Source organism: Dysidea avara, chromosome 15 (genome assembly GCF_963678975.1).
Source record: "Dysidea avara chromosome 15, odDysAvar1.4, whole genome shotgun sequence".
NCBI classification, from domain to species: Eukaryota; Metazoa; Porifera; class Demospongiae; order Dictyoceratida; family Dysideidae; genus Dysidea; species Dysidea avara.
The window spans coordinates 3,150,332-3,173,438 of record NC_089286.1 but is presented as its reverse complement, the minus strand read 5'-3'; the positions used below and the strand labels follow the sequence as shown (position 1 = coordinate 3,173,438).

At 36.9% G+C, this 23,107-nt stretch overlaps 1 protein-coding gene across 1 annotated transcript in view; it reads left to right on the top strand.

Annotated features, from left to right (window-relative positions):
- LOC136245489 (uncharacterized) overlaps positions 1–23,107 on the top strand; it is a 108,460-nt gene that overhangs the window by 28,780 nt on the left and 56,573 nt on the right. Inside the window, exons 3-4 of the mRNA XM_066037030.1 lie at positions 7,463–7,735; positions 21,009–21,065. Coding sequence (XP_065893102.1) covers positions 7,463–7,735; positions 21,009–21,065 — 330 coding nt within the window. The remainder of the gene's footprint in view (positions 1–7,462; positions 7,736–21,008; positions 21,066–23,107) is intronic.

The window sequence follows — 23,107 nt, the reverse complement described above, 5'->3', positions numbered from 1 at the left end:
ACCTTGTAGATAGTTCAGCTACAAACAATTCACCCTGTAGCTAGAGAGATCAGCTAGAAGGACTCACCTTGTTGAGTGTTCAGTTACAAAGAAACTGACATATAGAGTTCTGTAATAAATATATATATTTATTTATATAATTTGTACATTTACTGATAAAATCAGAAATATTTAAAGTATTTAACATCTGCTTCATCTTTTCTTCTTCCTGTGGTAAAGAAAACAAGATAGGTTAAAAAAGCCCCCAAAGCCGGCCATAGGCCAGCTTTGGGGTATACAAATACAAAAAGAAGTGAAATCTAATCCAAAACAGCCAAGCTGTAAAAAAAGAGTGTGGCCTTAAAAAGGTTATGATGAATAAAGATGTGAAATCCAAGGTGGCAGCCAAGAAATGGCTGTGATGGTAGGTTAATGGTAAAAATTTTAATAACGACAATTCAGGTGAATTTTGTGCCAAGACCAAGCGACACCAAAATTCACCTGAATTGTTTTTTGTTAAATTTTACCATTAACCTACCATCACAGCTATTTCTTGGCCGCCACCTTGGATTTCACATTTTTTTTCACCATAGCCTTTTTGAGGGCCGCACTCTTTTTTTTACAGCTTGGCTGTTTTTGGATTAGATGTGTATTACTGTATAATAGTGGCTTTATTTATCAATACGGTGGAATCTCGGACCCCACTTATTTGGATTCTTGGTTGACCAAACTATGGAAAAGACTGCTCTATTGGAGTAGTGACTGTTCTATTAGAGTAGTTGAAAATATTTAAAAAAATATTCTTTATGCAATTTTTAAGGTTATTTATACACAGTTTCAGAGATGTGAACTTTTCAAACTTATGGACCATCCGTGGTCCCAAGGGGTTTGGATAACTGAGGTTCCACTGTACATACTTAATATAAAATCTTTAAACATACTTAGGACCAGGGTCCAGCTGTAAAGCCTTCATAAATAGATAACTAAACAAATAGTGCTTGTCCCTATCACACTTTAAATGATCACAAATCATAGTAACAGTATAGTATATAGTCATGCTACTGCCCACATAAACTTTTCAGCAAAGATGGATATTACTTTTTAAGAACAACCCCTAGCTGTTTGTTAAGTGTATGCCAAGCTTGAGAAGAAATCCTGATTTGAATTTGTCATATCCCTTAGGAGAGGCAGCTATTAAAAGCTGTCTTTTGTTTTATCACATTATAAGGAATTGTACATGTCATGGTGACTAGACTGATTACACAGAAGCTTCTTGTGCTGTTTTATTTATTATTTGTTATTAGCACTTTACAGTGACCAGCACTGAAGGTCTGACAGCAACATGTGCTGCAGCCTTAGGATTACCTAACCTAATTTCAGGGACTTAGACCTAATGACTTGACTTACTGACTGACTGAAATTAGTAACACTAAATAACAGGCTGCATGGACATGGCTGAAAACTAAACATTATGGCCACTGTACTTTTCAATAATTGATGGTTGGGATGTACATTCAGAAATGTTATGGTCCCGTTCTTTCTTTTGATGTGTTGTGCAAGGGTTCACCAGCATTATTATGTGACAAAAAGTAATCAAACAAGTACAATGTAAAATAGGTTCAATTAGGGATCATTGTAATAAAAGTAGTGCAACAAAGGAGGTCACCTACACTTGAAGATATACTAGTGGACTAATATATATCTAATCCAAAACAGCCAAGCTGTAAAAAAAGTGTGCGGCCCTCAGAAAGGCTATGGTGAAAAAAGATGTGAAATCCAAGGTGGCGGCCAAGAAATGGCTGTGATGGTAAGTTAATGGTAAAAATTTTAATAAAGACAATTCAGGTGAATTTTTGTGCCGCTTCACAAAATTTACCTAAATTGTCATTATTAAAATTTTTACCATTAACCTACCATCACAGCCATTTCTTGGCTGCCACCTTGGATTTCACATCTTTTTTCACCATAGCCTTTCTGAGGGCCGCACACTTTTTTTACAGCTTGGCTGTTTTGGATTAGATTTCATTTCTTTTTGTATTTGTATACCAGCTTTGGGACTTTTTTAACCTATGTTTTTTTTCTTTACTACAGGAAGAAGAAAAGATGAAGTAGATGTACCTTTAAATATTTTATCAGTAAATGTACAAATTATATATACTGTATAATACATATTTGACCGCATTTGCGAAAAGGGGTCTTCCACACACATCCAATTTGCCAACTTTGACAATTGATAACTTCAGATTGGAAAGAGCTATTGCCTTGATATTTGGGCAGTGGTGAGCACCACTATAGCTGAATACATGGTGCAATTTTCAGGTTAATATGTTACTTGAACACTGAGTTATGGTCTCCAACGTTTACGGAATTGGATGTGTGTGGAAGACCCCTTTTCGCAAATCCGGTCACATATATTGATTACAGAAATCTCCATGGTGGTTTCTTTGTAACTGAACACTCTACAAGGTGACTTCTTCTAATTGCTCTCTCTACAGGGTGAATTGTTTGTAGCTGAACGATCTACAAGGTAACTTCTTCTAGCTGATCTCTCTACAGGGTGATGTGTTTGTAGCTGAATTTTGTATAGGTGATTTGTTTGCAGCTGAGCTCTTTACAGAATGGTTTCTTTGTAGCTGAACTCTCTAAAAGGTAACTTCTTCTAACTGATCTTTCTACAGGGCAATTTGTTTCTGGCAGAATTTTCTACAGGGTGATTTCTTTGTAGCTGAACTCTCTACATGGTGGTTTCTTTGTAGCTGAACTCTCTACAAGGTAACTTCTTCTAGCCGATCTTTCTACAAGGTGATTGAGTTTTTTGCAGCTGAACTCTTTACATGGTGGTTGCTTTGTAGCTGAACTGTCTAAAAGGTGACTTCTTCTAGCTGAACTCTCTACAGGATGATTTGTTCGCAGCTAAACTCTCTACGTGGTAGTTTCTTTGTAGCTGAACTCTCTACAATGTGACTTCTTCTAGCTGAATTCTCTACAGGGTGACTTGTTTTTAGCTGATCTCTCTACAGGGTGACTTGTTTCTAGCTGAACTCTCTACAGGTGATTTGTTTGCAGCTGAACTCTCTACATGGTGGTTTCTTTGTAGCTGAACTCTCTACAAGGTAACTTCTTCTAGCTGATCTTTCTACAGGGTGATTTGTTTGTAGCTGAATTCTCTACAGGGTGATTTATTTGCAGCTTAACTCTCTACAAGGTGACTTCTTCTAGCTGAACTCTCTACAGAGTGATTGATTTTTTTTGCAGCTAAACTCTCTACATGGTGGTTTCTTTGTAACTTAACTCTCTACAGGGTGATTTGTTTGTAGCTGAACTCTCTACAGGGTGATCTGTTCATAGCTGAACTCCCTATAAGGTAACTTCTTCTAGCTAATCTTTCTACAGGGTGATTTGTTTGTAGCTGAGTTCTCTACAGGGTGATTTGTTTGCAGCTGAACTCTACATGGTAGTTTCTTTGTAGCTCTACAATGTGACTTCTTCTAGCTGAACTCTCTACAAGGTGACTTGTTTCTAGCTGATCTCTCTACAGGGTGACTTGTTTCTAGTTGAACTCTCTACAGGTGATTTGTTTGCAGCTGAACTCTCTACATGGTTTATTTCTTTGTAACTGAACTCCCTGCAAGGTGACTTCTTCTAGCTGATCTCTCTACAGGGAGATTTGTTTGTAGCTTAACTCTCTACAGGTGATTTGTTTGCAGCTGAACTCTCTATACATGATTTGTTTGCAGCTGAATTCTCTACATGATGGTTTCTTTGTAGCTGAACTCTCTGCAAGGTAACTTCTTCTAGCTGATCTCTTTACAGGGTGAATTGTTTGTAGCTGAACGATCTACAAGGTAACTTCTTCTTACTTATCTCTCTACAGGGTGATTTGTTTGTAGCTGAACTTTCTACAAGGAAACCTCTTTTAACTGAGCTCTGTACAGGGTGAATTGTTTGTAGCTGAACTTTCTACAAGGTAACTTCTTCTAGCTGATCTCTCTACAGGATGATTTGTTTGTAGCTGAACTATCTACAAGGTAACTTCTTCTAGCTGATCTCTCTACAGGGTGATTTGTTTGTAGCTGAATTCTGTATAGGTGATTTGTTTGCAGCTGAGCTCTTTACAGAATGGTTTCTTTGTAGCTGAACTCTCTACAAGGTAACTTCTTCTAGCTGATGTATCTACAGGGTCACTAGTTTGTAGCTGAATTCTCTACATGGTGGTTTCTTTGTAACTGAACTATCTACAAGGTGACATCTTCTAGCTGATCTTTCAACAGGGTGATTTGTTTGTAACTGAACTCTCTACAAGAAAACTTCTTCTAACTGATGTCTGAACAGGGTGAATTGTTTGTAGCTGAACTCTCTACAGGGTGATTTGTTTGTAGCTGATCTCTATACAGGTTACTTATTTCTAACTGATCTCTTGAATTCTGTTCAGGGTGACTGCTCTATTAGGATGACTGCTCTATTAGAGTATCTCGATCTCGCACTTGCTACACCAAGTTGGATTTCGTGTTATAACTCCGTGGCTTTAAGTCTGATTCTTCTACACCATTGAAGAGCCTTTCTAAGATGATAACTCCATCTGTACAGCGATTTTCAAAGCATTACCCCAAGTGGTTTATCTAGTAGGCGTGGCAAGTATAATAATAATAATAATAATAAAATAAAAAATTATAAATTAGCTAATCTCGATTGCGTAATTGTTACACACTGTTGATTTTTTCGCTGTATCTTCCTGGTTTTTAGCTCGATTTCTTTCAAACCACAAAAGGTTTGAGGTTCAATAGTTAATCTATTCACCCACCGATTTTCAGCTTCTTCCCATACGCGGTTTACCCTGTAGGCGTGACAACATATTGGTGTTATTTTTCGTGCATAATCGCTCATAACTCTTTGCCTGTTTATGGTATTCCAGCCAAAGTTGGTACCGAGATGCGCCTTTATACCCCCCTTCTGTGTGCCAAAGTTCAAGGCAATCGGATAACGCGTTCGCGTTTTATAGCAGTTTTTGTAAGTGTGCGAAAAGAGGAAGAAAAAAAAACGAAGAAACTAAGCCAATTTTTGAAGTCGCATATCTCAGGAATGCCTGAAGCGATTTCGCTCAAATTTGTAATGTGGAGTGCTGAAGGTGGAGGGAATCTACACAGCAAAATTTGTCTTGTTTCATCAAGGCAGCACAGAGCTACGGAGGTGCGAAAATTGCGTTTTCTTTCTTCCTGTCAATATACTCACGGGGTTGCGCGCCGGCTTCTTGGGCCGCACGACACACTACCGTGTGTCTTGATATCAGGCTAACTCCCTTGTTTCACTACTTTTTATTTATGATCCCTTAAAATTCATGCATAGTTGATATTCACAAGATTACAGCAGCCCCCAGCTTTAATACTCCGTCAAGCTCCACCCACATCTTATTTTCCTGTTAATATAGTAGTAGCAAAGAATTGCAGTAAAAGGAAATGTGACCACTGTACCGTACTGCATGCTTCAAGGATATGGTACTGCAAAGAATTTGTCACCCCCTGTATAAAATTTTCCCTATATAAAGTACCAAGGATATTTGGTTGAAATCTGATACACATTCACTAACTTATGAACTGTAGTAGACGAAAAAATAATAGTAACCAATAACTGCTTAAGTTTTATTTATTACTAGCCATTTAAGTTTATGATGCAACATTGCTTAATTGCATGACGTAGAATAATAAAGTAGTGGACGAAGTTTGTAAACATGTTTTAATCTTCTACTACTACTACTGCTGTGAAAGCATATATGGAGACACAACTGTATGAAATTAATGCTACACAACAACTCCTATGTTAATGTATCACAACCAGGTGACTGGATTTTTTGTTTTACATATCTGCTTTACAAGTTAGGCACCAATACGTACTGACGCACTGATACTTTAATTCCTATGCTTCTATAATTCAGTCTATAATTAACCGTGACTGATTATGGATTAAGTGTTCATTAGTATATCAGCAGAAACAACCTCTCTTGTTTCACAGCTTTTTAACTATTCCCTTGTTTCACTACTTTATTTCTTTGATCCCTGATCTTTGTTTTACTTGTTTGTTCACCTTCTATAACATATTATAATTACTAAATCCATGCATACCACATCAACAGAAAGAATGACATGAGGCATGCCATAAAATTAATTTTGCATCTGAATACATGCCTATCAATTAATGAGTGGCTATCGCGCTTTCTTTTCAGCTATTTTATGTACACAGAATTACAAACGAAGAATGGTATGTATAAAAAGTGTCTCTGCAATCAATCCAATTGCTACAAAAATACAATAAACATGATAGCTAGTAAAAGAATTTATGAATACATGCAACAACAATAGTAACTACAAAAACAAATTATAATCAATCCACAACAAAAACTACAATGCTTCAGCCACTGACTACTTATAACTACCTATAAAATCCATTTTATCACCTAACCAAAGTCCAAGTTATCCTCCTCACAAAAGTTGAAGGAAATGTAAAAGTGGCTGTTCTATTAGAGTACTAGATCTTTTCTTGCAAACATTGTCCCATAAAACATCTCCACCATCTAGGTGATAAAACAAACTAGTTTGTTGTGAGTTGTGATGCCTTATTTGCATATTAACAGAAAACAAAGCACCTAAAGGTAAGTTGAGGCAAATACAAAATGTGGTAGTTGTGTCAAACACAGCCCACTTGTAGATAAGGTTGCAGCCTCCAGATTTTAAAACAGTTATGAAATTAAAGACAGCAACTGCAATGTAGAGGTGAGCAATATATCGAAATTTTATCGATATCACTATAATTTTCCAGTATTATTATTGTATCGAATTCAATATTGCAAATGCTGATCTCGGTATTTTATCGATTAATCGATATATTCAGAAAATTTAGACAGTATTTTGATCTGTGATTGTGTAATCGCACTAGAAATAAAGGTCAGTTATGTGCAATTTAGCCATTTTAAAAGCATATCTACCAGTTTCCTAGGCTTGTTAGTAGTACTACATAATGGTTTTAGTGGATCTATTGCATTTAAAGAACATCTATAAATATTGGCTGCCCACGCAATTAATCCGCCCACACCATTTAATTGATTATCGAAATCAAATCAATATCACGATATTTTACTAATTATCTCAAAATCCTGATATCGCACACCCCTACTGCAATGGCTTTTAACCATTATAATCACTGCAGTCATCTTTCATTTCACAACCTTTTAATTCTGAAGGTCCCACCTTTTATCACTACTTGACTGCTTGACATGGATATTTGTTGAGTAACACTTCTTCTGTAGCTGAGCCATATTTATCTAGATAGTCGTTTCTGCACACCAACATTATAATATTCATCATTCTAAGCAGTTACTTTTTTAAATTCCTTGGTGCTTTCAAAAAATTGTTTTTGTGCAGTTGAGATATCAGTATAACATTAAAAATTGTTTCTGCTTTCACTTACGAAACAATATTAACTTTCCCTGTAGAAAATGATAGTCCAACCATGAGGGATCTTAACAGATATGTTATCAAAAAATATGCTGATCAATGGAAAGATGTTGGCTTAGAGCTAGGATTAGATCTTGAAGTGCTAAAGATTATTGAGAAAGATCATCCTCATCAAAGTGTTACCTGTCTCCAAGAAGTTTTGGATAAGTGGCTAAAATTAACAACAAATACTACATGGAAATCATTGGAAGTTACCCTCACAAATGTAATAAGAGTTAATCTTGGTCTTTATCCAGTTGATGATATATATGGTAATGATGTTGCTTGTATGAACAGAAATCATTTGCATATGAATGTTGCTTGAAAATAATATTGTATCAGTGTCACCTATTACCATTACCAATGGCATTCAATAACTAATGCTGAGAAATTTATGTTGTTGGTTTTATGTGTAGGTTAGAGACCTAACACGAGGATCTTCGTGGTTTTAAAAACTGAGGCAAAGCCAAGACTTAAAACACAAAGATCCGAGAGTGTGGTCTCTAGCCAACTTAGAAAATGAATGTAGCATGTAGTTAATGTGGGATTGGATTTAGATGTTGTTTTAAAATTGTCACACAATCTTAACGTGAGTGCAGAACACAGGACATATTTTTAGTTGAAGAGCTGAAGAGATATCAAGGCTAGCACCTGATCACTGTTTCCTGAAGACAGATACTAGTCAAGATAATAATGTCAACATGAAGCTAATCAGTCCATTGCATGTGCCATGGCACCACAAGAACAGGTACATTCACATAACAATAGGTTTGAATAATTACGATGATGAGTTGTCACAAGTTGTTGTATTTACGGTACAACAGCAGTACGAAAAGCCATTTACTGTCGTCTACATAATTCGGTGTTGTTTGTGTGTGTGGTGTGATGTTAGCTATATATTGTCTTGCTTTGTGTTTATCATACAGTATGGTAGTACTGTATATTAGGAATCATGTAGAACTGGGAATTTAAAAATATCACCCTAATACCAGCCTCAACTGATTTTCATTCATGACAATGTAGCAGTATTGGTTAGGCACAGCCAAGCCCAAAAATGTTTCAGACAACCCCAAACCCTCTCAGAAAGTTTCAATGTTAACAGAATTTTATTCTGACTAACTGATATGCCTATAACTCGATATTGAGTATAGCCACGGGCTTGATTTCATTAATGTTTGACGTTGCTTCATCCTGAGATGTACCTTTTTGCCAACCGCAGTACATATAATACATGCATCATGGACTTGCCTTTGTCCTCCAGTTCTTTTTGCTGACAATGCTGGCAAGGTGTTGATTTGCAATAGCACAGTGTGGCTTCCCTGTGGCTGTGTTGGTACAGTCGATTGGAGAACTCTTGAAACGAATATGCCATACCATGAGTGCTCCTTGTGAATAAATTACGTTGTCCTTGCCACGGATTCAACAGCAATTGAACCACACTAATCTTTTTCCTCAGTCTGGCTGATCTGGCATCACTACAAATAATTTTCCAGCCTATGGAATGTTTACAGCACAGGAAGAAAATGTAACAACTTTAAACAGGCTGTAGGACCAGGTGTCCTACAGACCTTCAGCACTTGTGCTGTAAAGCCTTAATAAATTTTAAAAAAAATTTCAGCTGTTCTGCACTTGACTGTATCTCGCCTGTATTTCTGTAGCGAATGGATTTATTGCAGAGATGCTTCTCATACTGTTCTTTGTTTGTAATGCTGTGTAACAGACTGAAATAGGTGAAAGCGAAGCTTGATGGCCACCATTCAATTTTGAGTACTTGGGGCTCACACATCATCCGTATTTTTCGTGGTGACTGGATTGATTGCAGAGGTATTTTTTTACTGTTCTTCATTTATAGTGCTGCATAGCAGAGTGAACGTAGCTGATAGCAAAGCGTAATGGCTACTTCACTTTTGAGTCAGTAATTGATACCGGGGGAACGCGTTAAGATGAAAACATTAACTTTGGCACCATCCTTTCTTTTGATGCAGTATGGGTTCACCAGTCATATAATAATATTACAAAAATGTAAACAAACAGTATAAGGAAAAATTAAGAATTTTAAGTTTGATTAGGGATCATAGAAATAAAAACTAGGGAAACAAGGGAGGTCGCCTACACCTACTAGTGGATGTTTAATCTCTAATTCAGTCATAGGTATAGGTTGAAGTAATGTCCACTAGTATGTCTGCATGTGTAGGCGAGCTCTCTTGTTTCCCTATTTTTTATTTCTATGATCACTAATTGAACTTAAACTTAATTTTCCTTATACTTGTATATGCGTTATAGTTAAAGCACCGCCGCACGTGTGTATGAAAAATATAACACAAGGGGGCATGTCAAGAGGCTAATACAGCACGAGGCGAAGCCGAGTGCTGTATTAGCCTTGAGACACCACCCAAGTGCTGTATTTTTCATACACACAAGCATAGGCGGTGCTTTAACTGTTATATTGTACTTCCTGGTCATCTGGCTCAAAGCAATTTCTCTAGTACTCAAACTGCTGCAACTTTCGGTGATCAGAATATCAGTAAGTGTTTAACTAATCTATTTCTAGCCGTAGAATGAACTAATAGAATTAGTTTGGCTAGTTTTAGCGATTTACAATGCCACACACGTGATCAATCGTGCTGTCTTAGTGGAACTGTGCTTAAAAAGCTTCATGATCAGATGATCAGTAAGTGTTTATACAATCTATTCCTAGCCGTAGAATGAACTTGTAAGATTAGTTTGGCTGATTATGGTTTTAGCAATTTATATTGTGTTGTTTACATAACATCACTTCCTTAAATAAATTCTCTGCATAACTGTACTGTATTTGCCCAATTAAGCACATAACTGTACTGTATGACTCATACAGTACAGTTATGCAGTTGATTAGTACTGTATGGACAACATGATACACGGCATCGTTTTGATCCTCCCACGCAAAGTACAATATACGTATGTTTAGTTTGTTGTTGTTGATGTATCATACAGTACAATAGTGCTGTATAGTATGGACATTGAAGATGTGGGCGTGGCCAGTGATATAATATAATCCAAAAACCTGCCTTGATTTTCCTCACAACAACATGACAGTATTGGTTGGGTAAAATCAAGCCCAAAAGTGTCTTCAGATCAACCCCAAAATGTTTCTGTCAAGTTGCTACAGAATATATATATATATATATTATTTAAAAATTATTCAACGGAATTTTCTAATGCCTGCCTGCCTTCAGTCAAGCATAGCAGAAAACTGGCTACACTTATATACAGTCCTAATTTTTTCACAGATATTTTTCTAATTCGGTGAAGAAAAACCTTTACTATAATGATAAACGAAGAACTTGATAAACATACAATGCTTGCGCTATTGTCTTACCTTTTATCCTTCTTTACCAAGGCCATCAGTCAAAGTTCTACCACTGATAGTGTTAATTTAAAACTCCTAATTTTTCTTATACTTGGTTTGTATCACTCCAACAAGGAGGAATGTCATCAGGCCAATTATTGTTAGTATAAAATAATAAATCATCAATCAATCAGTATAAAGACCAGGCTCAGTTTTTCATATGGACCACACCCACATTACTGTACAAATAATACAAAATAAAGAAGCTGACCTATCTAGGTGTCTGGTAAAGTGCATAATTGAAGATGAAACATGCTTAAAACACTCTAGAAAACAGATGGGCACTAAACAGAATTTTACTGTATCCTCCATTCATCTTCACAAATATAATTATGACAGTAAACGATACCTCCCATAATTGGATTGTTTTAGACATGTTTATGAAAGGAATGGAGTGGTAAACTCATGTTGGCTTGGGTAACCTCACCCACTGAAAGCTATTAGCCTGTAAATGATGTTTGGGAGGGCATAGCCAATCAATGATTGAAAGTGAGATTTGCAATGGCTGATGTCTTTTCTGCTAGCAAGTTTTTAAGGTTGCGGAATAGTTTAAAATATGTGGGCGGAACAAATTACAAAACCTGCTTTAAACCAAGCAGGGATAAATAATTTCAACAACTGTGTTGTATTAGCAACACAACTAATTGTGCTTGTTTGTTTTTACTGTAGAACAAAGACTGTTCTTGGGTGTGTGGTCCACAATAGAGCGATGTTTTATAAAAACGCACCACCAAAAACCAGACTAACAGATTACTGAATCCTTATGATTTCAACACAAGTGACTAAACAACTAAAATATCTAGGTCCTGTGGAAGCGATTATTTAAGTTACTGGTTGTATAGACGTTTTATTGAACTTTTAGTAGTTTTTTCGAGTGTAACAAGCTCTTTGAAGGCCTGTATCTGAGTCACTGGGAAGAAACATGCCAAAAAACGCTTCCACAAGACCTAATAAATTTAATATACAGCATCACTATGCCCCAGAAATTCCAATAGAGCCTACAGCTTTTGCTGTATTTGGCGGCAGAAAAACATGGTAGTGACAGCTGGAGCTGAACAATGTACGGGCTGGGCTGGCTTACCTGTGTTCCAACAACAAATTGTAGTGTTTCACCTGCCTTAAACTTCACTGTAGCTACACAAAACATTAAATATGAAGGGCTTCACCTTCATTTAAAACTTTTCACGCTGCTACACTGGTTTTATGGGCTTCTAAAAAAGTATCTATAAATTTTGAATGATTGCCCGTGACTATACTGTAACTTTAAGCATTTTAAGAACCTGCTAACAGTTTACAATGTTAGAATTTGGCTTAAAATGTTCACCATAGATTAACAAATCAACCAAAGTACAGTGTTAGCCCTGTAGTCACTTATGCATATTGGTATGAATGCAGTTTAGTTGAAGAAATGATAATGATCTTGTTTATGTTTACCACATCATAACCAAATGCACATGATACACATACCATTATGGCTACAGAAACGAAATTAAGATTTTTGAACTCTCCATGTGCAGATGAATAGGATGGCATATAGTTTTAATCGATCTGAGTCTTCCTCCTCTGAGTAATGACCCGATAAAATGTTGCATATATTTTCTTTGTAGCATGCATAATTTTACGGATTTTGTTGTTCTCAAATGCATGCTTGTGTGAACAAGTCAGGTTTTGGCTGAGATGGTCACATACACAGAGTCCTGTTCAAATAGTTTGGAAAACCAAGTGTTCAGATAATAGAGGGAGCACTGTAATGAGATTAAAACCCACTAAAAGACCTAATGCAAGCAGAAATATTATTATGGTTGCAGATGTAAGTTCTGTAGTCAATTTTCAGTATAATCACTGTATAAATTGATTTTCTTGCTCTTCCTACTGTCTAGTGGTATAATTCCAAAACTACTCACCACAAAAGGCTGAAACTTTGGTGATCCATCTTGAACACCGTAGATAATGCTGAGGAAGTAAAATGGATATTGTACAAACAAGTTTTTACTGAGACAGTCACATATAGATGAATGGGAATTAATTATCAATTATCTGACCATGTCTTGAACCCAAGGGGATTAGATTTCTCTCCAACTTCTGTCCATTTCACATACTAATGGGAGGAAGTGTCTGCAATGGATATTTTGGTATGATAACCATGTGGATGGCCGAGTGATTTGGCAAGCTTTGAAGGCAAATAAAAATATAATAGGTCACCTTGAAAATACCTCTTTGAAATGGCATTGGCTAGATTTCCCATGTTTTACTTGTTATCACTGTTTCACACTGAAGCAGCTGAATAAAATGACTGAATGTAGCAAACCACAGCTTCCACCATGTTAAAATCTGTGGGGGTTTTTCAAAACAAGGAATGCCATCAGAAGAGGACAGCTGTTAGAGAGAACATCTTGCATAATCACAGACAAAGTGCAACAATACAGTCAAAACTCAGCAGGCAGGAGCTGTCCCAATCTTACTAAGTTTGTTGATGAAAAGAGTTGCCATGAAGTGATGAGTAGATGGAAGGTGACATAGATGATGAGATGTCTCAGATCTTTTCCAGATTAACAGCATTGTCAGAAAAAATTGGTTTATCTTGTTCTGGGTGGTTAGGTCAGTTGGATATTATATCAAAAAATACATAAAGATCGTATTTCTTTGTTTGTCTTTTCAAAGAAAGCAACCCTGTGCTGGGCACATTTGCTCATTATTGTGCATACTTTGTAACCACAATAACTCTGGATATGATCTGACTAGATAGCAAGTTTCATCCAGTCCTTTTTGTGGAGCACGAAATTTTGAGAATGAATTCACATCTTGTGAGATAACTAAAATCGATATTTCTGTGAAGGCAACAATCATGCCTCTGGGTTCATGGTGGATCTAACAATGGGGTATTTCAATGAGCATTCCACGGGAGATAGATTTGTAAAAATTGATTTTCTGATTGCTGACCCTATCTAAAAGACCAAAACACAATTCTATAATATGACGATGTTTGGAGTATAATGGGACATGACGTAGCATAGTTGGAGCATAATATATTTGGGGAAATTTTAGAGCATTGCTAAAAAGCATACTAAGCCATTTCAAAAGCATAATAGGCTCAGGTTCGGTTCCAGGTACTGACTTTTTGGAACAATGTTGTAGAGTAGATTTGACCAGTCCAGAGGTAATTGTGTATTCAACATGGATGAGTCAAACTTTGTGTTTGACTCACTAACCCATGATGGTAAATGATTCCCATATGTTACTGAATTGTTCGAGTAAGTGTTGTTAAAATGAATAGCTGTTTGATGGCTCCATGCTATCTGAGAGTTATAGTTTCTTTTGTGTAAAATACCAAGGATTCTTTTGAAAGTCTTGTTCATTTTGCACACCACATTAGTTTGTTGCTGGTAGCGGTAACACCTAAGCACTTTATTATGAGCTCGAGCAATACTAATAAAACTATCTACATATTCTTACATATTATACAAATAGCTATAAGTCATTTGCCATGTTATTTGTATGGTCCCTGCTGTCATATAGCTTTGTCTCCTCCTTAGAGACATAATTTGACATAGTGTGTGACTCATTCAAGCTCAGCTCATGATACTAAACTTAGCAGCTAGCTTTGCTATGCACAATTTTTGTATGTCAATTAGCTCTATCAATCTGTAGTTATACTAGTCAGGGGCAGCAGACAAGGGAGGGTGTGGCAGCATCCTCTGTCCAAAAGATAATGGAAGGGTTTAGCCCCCCTAAAATTATCTATAGCTGTCATTGAACAATTGTGCTGATTGTATTGCACCTAATAGCCAACTACACAAATGCTTAGTTACCTGCCAGGGGCAGATGGAGGGGGATTTCCAGGGGTTTCAGGAAACCCCTTTGGATTTTATACAGTACTTGAAACATTAAGAAATAAAACTTCAGGTTTCCAGAATATGGAATCTGTCATGGAACAGGACACATTTTAAACTATAATAGTTTCTCACATGATAGCAACACTTATAACATTGTTCTGAATTATGATTTCGGTGAAAAGATCGAGATACTCTAATAGAGCAGTCAGGTAATATAAACTACTCTAATGTAACAGTCACTTAACTGTAGTGGAAACTCCTTTTCAAAATTCCTGCGTATGCCCTTGCCTGCAATTTCAGTAAAACAACTGTATTCTATATGAATCAAGATCAATATACCCTAATAGAGCAATCACCATAATACAACACTCAACAAATATAATATTGATGGTGAGTGCTAAAATCGCTCTCAGATTCAATTTTGAAATTTCCAGGAGGGAGGACGGCATTACCTGAAACCCCTTTATAGTTTCACTAGATACCAATGCAAGATAAATTCCTTAATATCTAGATATCCTAATAGTGCACAGTCACCCTAATACAACAGTCAAGCTAATGTTAAGAGTCTTCTGATAAACTGCTAACATCACTCCCAGATTCAATCTAAGAGGGCCTAATTTTCAACATTTCCTGCGGGGCCTAGATTGGTATGCTTCACATGCTGACATGTCATCCCATGTCATCTGTGACAGAAATTTGAAGGAGATTACATATGACCCACTAAGTGAAAACCTGACTTGTTTCTCAACCTTTATTTTCTGTTGTCTATAGGGAAAAACCAATGGGCTGCTAAATTTCAGCCTTATCTGGTAAGGGCTTTTAGAGTTATAGCAACTGACAACAATAAAAGCAAAACAATCAATTTATATACAGGAAAATAATTATTACAAGCACTTGTTTAATTGATCGTAAGTCTCTAGTGTAACGAACATGACTGTACAAACCAGTAGCATGTGAGCTATTCATATGTGACCGTACTAATAGCATGTGAGACACGTACAAGACATAAAAATAGCAACAGCCTTTAAAAACTCAAATTTTGTCTGCCAGCTTACCAGCCTGCCCGACCACAGTTGCAAGGCTAGAGGCCAAAACAAAGCAGCTAGCAGTCACTATATTTCTCCACAATAACGAACTCACTAGTGGCATGTACCTTTTGGGGTTCCGATTAGAGTACATTTTTTGTATCAACACTTTCCTTGAGCAGCATATTTAGACACCACAAAATGTACTGGACACTCAGTAGATACCTGTAATCTCACAGTAGGTTTGAGACCATCCCATTAATGCAATCTTGGCTGAGTAGTAATGATCAAGCACGGAGACCACACCTCTTAACAACCTATTTACTCAATCATGATGATCATATCCCTTCATTATTGGTCTAGCTCTATTTGTAATGTTAGTGTAGTGTAGGAAAGTAACTGTTTATTTTGCAAATGTGTGACGTAGTTGTGTTTACTGTGTATATACTTTGCACCCATATCGTCATTAAGATCATAATTAAGCCAGTACAACTATATTATAGTGTTGCACTTGAGAAAGAGATGGCTAGACACCTATAGTAAAGCTTTGGTATGCCACTCAAAGTTTTTCAACCAGGCACGCACCTGATTTCCTGAAAATATTTTTGGAAAAGTGTGTGTGTGTGTGTGTGTGTGTGTGTGTGTGTGTGTGTGTGTGTGTGTGTGTGTGTACCTACCTATCTACCAATGGTTGTCCGTACACACCCACATGAGCAAAATTACTAATGGTAAAAGCAGCTTACATGTAAGGAGTAAAAGTGAAATGAAGTCTGTATTAAACTTCCACACAGGTAAACTTTGCTCTGAGGTGGTTTTTTCTCAGCAGTCTGAAAAATGGGTATGGCGAGTCTTCATTATACTTCATAAACGGTCTTCTCTTTCAGTTTTATGAATATTTACAGCAGAACCTTGATTATCCTAACTCCTATGTGTCTCAGGAAGAAGTGAAAGTGTTCAGATAAGTGAATAGTTTGGATAACTGAACCCCATACATTTATATACAGAGCTCTATTGAAATACTTTAATAGAACATACACTTTTACTCAAAATACTCTAATAGAACAGTCATTTCAGATAAACAAGGGTATGGATAAATGAGGGTCAGATAACTGAGTGTCTACTGTAACACCTTTAAAGCAACGTTGAAGTCCTCTTAGGCTACCAGAGATAGCATATCCTTCGAGTTGAATGGGGAGCGTTACCCATACTTATGCGAACGTAAAGGCAGCCTCAAGGCTTTGTCTAAACAATTCGCATGAGAAAGCATGATAGACACACTATAAAACAGTTGAGAAGATACTTCTGTGCATAATTTGTTGTTTAAAGTGGTTTGCTATAGTTACGCTTCCTTAGCAGTGCATACCAACGTAATTACTGAATTACAAAACAATTCATGAATTATGAAACATGTTAAATTACAGTATTTACAAATCTAATTGTCTAGCTGAATTAATTATAACAAAAGAATGAATATAAACTAGAATTATATACATAGTTGATTAATTGCCTATTTGGTAACTGCATGGGCGCCTGGTTTTTATAAGTGGCATACATTAACTTGTTCTGCGTTACATATAGCCCTCCTCAAAACTCCACCAGTGTGATTGAAATAATTGTACATTGAAATTTCATCACTGAATGTTAATGCAGTTCTGTTGCTATGATATAGTTGCAGCTAAGGTAAGGACTGATTTTCTTCCCTAGCATGTTTTCTAACAAAGTAAAACTGTTTCCTTAAGATTGGTGGTGTTGCTGGTTTATTGTCAGTAATTCACAAAGTTGCCTTATAATACATTTTAACACTGCCTGCCAGATATTTTGTGTTATCTCTCTTTGCAATAGCTGTAACTCACTCATAATTTGGTATGCACTGACTAAATAAATACTAAAATTATTAATTTAAAAATGAAGTATGGATCTAAGTAATAGAAAGTAGTGAAATAAGAAATAAATGATGGTATAACAACATAGTTGTGTGAGAAAATCCCTACATTGGCAACAATTATTTTGTTCAATACCAAAGTAGGGATTTTCCCACTGAGCTATGCTGTAATACCATTATTCATCTCTTGTCTTACTACTTTTTATTGCTTGGATCCCTACTTCATTCTTAAATTAATAATTTTAATATACTAGCTTTTTTTTATTACAGCATACGGCTATCCACGTATGACTGCTGTATTAAAGTATCTCAAATCAATCCCTTACCTTACAACGAAGGCATGGTCACGATTTCATATTTTCACTGTACTAGTATAGCTGAAGCAGCTTGTGTGGCACTCCACTAAGTAGGCTTCAGTAATTAACTTAACAACTACTGCAATAACTGAACATGCAAATGGCACAAGTCATGTATGCATAAGAGTTATGCAATGCAAAACATTAAGAGAGCATGATCAGTAAGCTAAATACAGACATGATAAACCTACAAAAATATCAGTACAACATAAATTATGGTACACACCCATAATTCTAAGTATCATACAGGTGTGGTACAAAACAGTCTGTACTACTTCAATCAAACCAAGCTGTCACAAAAACCAGAGTAGCTAGAAAATCCACTTTGGCATGGTCAATCACCACACCCTGGTGCATCTTCAACACAAAGTTTGTTTTGATCAGCAGTTGAAGAGCTAGTCATGAAGTTGCCTTACACCAAACATGTGTGTCTGAGATACTCTAATAGAGCAGTCAGCAATAGTGTGATTTGGTACTAAACCACTTATGCCAAGTATTTGATATTTTCTTGCATGTATCAGTAAATTATCAAGGTACAAGTTTTCAGTAATGTAATGGAAATCTGCTTAATATCAGTAAGTTATAGCGTGAAAACAAACCATACATGCATGTAACAAGCAGAGGCATATGCAGGAGTTTACAGCTAAGTGACTGTTATAGTAGAGTGGTTTAGTTTTGGTCAGAACAATGCTACAAGTGTTATTATCATGTTAGAATCTAAAGATAAAGGTTCCTGTTTCAAGATAGATCAGATTCTGAAGTTTCAAAATTTTCAATGTTTCAAACTACAAAGAGGTTTCTTGAAACCCTTGGAAATCCTGATATCAAGTAATGCACGAACTAATAATATGAAGTTATAAAATTATTTCAAAATAGTACAAATGTCACTTAAAATTCTAGTTCTTCTGCTTACTCAGTGGGAGATCCAGGATGAAACATTTGGGGCAAATGTTTCTTCTGTGGAGGAGCCATACTGGTAAGTTGCTTCTTTCAATTGAATATTAAACCTTGTCAGGCCAAAACCAACTATATAGCTCATGAAAAATATGCAGTCTCTTTTAAAGCCAGCTGTCAACCAGTCACCCATCATCTTTGTGCATACTATAGGCAGCTAGCTCAGTTGATTTTCCTAGGATTTAGCAATAACAATTTAATGTAGCTTACTTACTTTAAAAAACTGTAGAATCAAACCCGGTATTCCAGGGGTGAAGGCCTTGAAGGAAACCAACATGCTATGCCACTACCAGCTCTGCTGCTACCAGTCATAGCTTTTTAAACAGCTTTTAAGACTTCATAACTATATATCTGCACAGGCCAAAATGCAAACAACAGTGAGACAATGCTAATTATAAGAGGTGATTATTTACTGCAGCAACTAACAAGAGAATATGCTCTCCCCAACCACCTACAACTCATGCTTCTCTCCCTGCCAGCTCTTAGATCAGCTCAATGTGTACATACTACTAGTGAATTTAAAAATTGTTAATTTAGAAATGGAAGTAGGGATCAAGCGATAAAAACTACTGAAACAAGTGATTTGAATGATAACAACTATTACAACATAGCTTTGTGGGGAAATCCTTACATTGGCATCTCACCACGTCACCATATATGTTCAATGCCAAAGTAGGGATTTCCCCACAAAGCTATGTTGTAATAGTTGCCATCATTCAAATCACTTGTTTCAGTAGTTTTTATCGCTTGATCCCTACTTCCATTTCTAAATTAACAATTTTTAAATTCACTAGTTTGTTAACTTTTTTTGGTATAGGTATATAGCTATTATTGATCTTTGGCACTGACTGCTCTACTAGAGTATCTCGATCTTGCTGCTTGCTTTATGCAAGCTGCTCAATTACTAAATTGAAAGGCATGCAGGGTTTCTATCTCCTGTTTTCTACAATTAGTTACAACTGGACCATTAATAATGGGCGTGGTCCACTGATCGTTAAGTACGAGTGCGCGCTCTGATTGATAAGGGCGTGGCAGTGTGTTCTTACTTCACTAGGCTGTTTGATCGCTTTGCAAGTGTTGCTATACAGGCATCTACTTGCCCTTACAGTACGGAATCCGTTATTAGTTTTGTGGCGTCCGAATACGGCTGCTCTAAGGAAAGTGTTGATACGAATTATTAACGCCTCCGTGACTGGAAAAGAAGAAGACAATCCGTAATTGAAGATAAAAGGAAAGGCAAAGCGCAGAAGGCAGACACTCGTCGGAACCCGAAAAGGCACATCCCAGCAGCGAGTTAAATATTGTGGCAAAGAATGGTGATCCTTTGCTGCTTCGTTTGGCCTGTAGCCTTGCGAATGTGGTCAGGCAGGCAGGCAGGCTGGCAGGCAGACGAAAATTTCTGTTTTAGCGATTTTTTAGAAATAAAATTCCAGCACTTTTCTAGTCGTTTCCTGATATATAACGCTAGAAATAAAGTTAGAAACTTGAAGACTCTTTAGTAAAAGGTTTATTTGCTGTGTGAGATATTTCTAGGATGATTTTTGAAGGATCAAATTTGAGGCGCGCGCCAAATCCACCCCGATCCCTACTTAAACAGTACTATCGTACTGTTTGATAAGATGATTGAAAAGGTCTTTAAAGTAACGGTTAAGACTTCAAACCGCAGTGGTCTAAGTAATTTAGTAACCCAATGGCCCTGTGTCGTTGCCAGTGCCGCTACAGTGCCTGAGGGTTACTAAATTACATAGACACTATGGTTGAAGTCTAACTTTGACCCTGTGTGTAATTCTTGAGAGCTGCTTGTAACAGAGAGATGTAGTAGAAACAAGCCATCACTCCACCTGTAACAATCTCAGGTGGTGATGTGTTGCCAATGTTACCAGTGTTGATGTGCATAATAAACATGAAAAGGGTCAAAGTAAACATGAAAAGAGTCAAAATAAACACGAGAAGGGGTCTAAGATTGTTTTGCATGATCGTAAGGGTAAACCAACAATAATATTATGCAAAGTGCAAACCCCATAAATTTTATATCACTGGGTTTTGAAGTTCAAGGGTGCTTCTGTACTCTAAAATGATTTCACTGCTTGTTCTTCACCTTGTTTAGTTGCAGTTATTGGTGCTGCTGACGGTGTTAGCAGTTCAGATGTTGCTAGTCAAAAAGGTCAGTCAAGTTATATGTGACCCAGTCTGAGAAAACCGGTCTCATCGCCCATGTCAGCAGATTCGATTTTTCACCCAGGACACACAGCTACATGAATAAACTATCTAATTTCACATTCAAAATCAGCTAGACTTGAGTGGTCTGGTTTTGCTGGCTGCTTTTCCCAAGCCCAGTGGCAATCTGTACGTATGGTGTGGGGCCTTAATGGAGCTCTGGTCACCCTGGGAATGACTGTATGTGGCTGTACAGCTCTGTGGTGTTGAATATGTACCTCTGCTGTGAATTTCCTTTTATTTTAGCCAGTTTTGAGACCTCAATGGCTCAAAACTTGGCCTAATTCATCCCTTGGCCTTCCTTTTCAATTTTTGTACACCATCTTGCCCGCCTTCCAGGGCCCCCACCTCCCAACCAACTTGCAGCTCGCCTGATACAGTCAACCTCGGTTTAAAAACTATCTAAAATGGCGGGAAGCTTAGTTGTTGGCTACTTGCACAGTGGATGCTCTGGAAGGTAAGGAATTGGTGTAAAACATGTGAAAATTTGGTACACATAGCTTCAACCATTGGCAAGCTGTAACACACTAAATACTTAAAACCGGCATTTCTCGATACTTTTAAATAGGCGATAAGCCCGGTTTTGTCAGACTGGGTCACATATACATAAGTACTGCAAGGTTTAACGTTTGTTTAATCAGCATATTTGGCTTAGGAAAACCACTTAAAATTACTTGGTGTACGTGGATTCTTACTACCTTGAATGCTATGCACAACTAACAAGGGAGCATCTAAACTCCATAAACAGAAAAATTGAAATATGTACTGTACAAAATAACTTTACATATTAGGACCTTATGATAGAGGGGCATGGTCAAGTACATCATATTGTGGCATGATGAGCAAAAGAAATGAAGTTGAATGGTACAACAGAAGAATTGTAACATGAGCATAGCAGGACAGTCTTTCTACATGTGCTATAGTGATGCAAATTACTCTCTTTGACTATTTGTAGCTTCAACTCAGTGACCTTCACCTTCACTTCCTTCACACAAGATGGTAAAGTAGCAGCTCATTTCAGCTACCCTAGGGATGATGTAGTTAATAATGATATACATGGCTAACATAAAGTGCCATGTTTGAATTTTGCCTGTAATGTTGGTAGTACATGGAGTTGTGGACTCCCTTGTCCATAAGATTTGATGTGCTTATCCCTGATGTTATACAATAGCAGTCCTAGGATGGGACATTTAACACAAATTCCCTTCTTTCCTAACTATTTTTAACCTACAGCTCTTCTGGTACTAGGTATGTATGGCGCTATATAATGTATATACAGAGAAACTGTATTACAATACTCTGTTTAAATTTCATTTCTTTACTATAGATCTTGTGCATGCCAAGGCATGGTCTGGCAAAAGGTGCTACAGCTTCAAATTTCACGATAGTTTACAAGAAAAGTGAGGGCAAAAGTATCGAGCATTCTATTGCAAAAACCTTCCCTAGGCGGAATAACTCGCCATTCAGCAAGTAATAATGTTATATACTTTTACCTAGTAACTTACTTTATACCAGCGCTACTCTATCATTTAGCACGATTCCTTTTCGTATTAGCATTTTAAAAAATTCGTAGGCATAGAATGCGTATCAAAAAATGGCGGATGCATTATTTTGATGATGTAATAAATTGCCACACCTTAGCTTGCACATGGTCTATACTCAGTAAGACCTTTAAAAGTTATCATAAGTAACGATAATTACATTTCATTTACACCACTAAATGAAATAACAGCACTTGAAATACTAAATTTGAGTTTGCAACGATATAGCTAGAGAACGTTTTACCCTAATTCCCTGCATTTATAGGACTGAATGTTCCCCTCCTCTGGCCAGCTTCTAGATCAACTTTAGTGTTACTACCTGGTATGGTGGGCATTATATTTTTTCCTTACTTTGGCCCCTTTTCTGTTACACCTTTTCAGCTATAAGTCACTAAGTCTAAGTCCTTGAAATTAGGTTAGGTAATCCTAAGGCTGCAGCACATGTTGC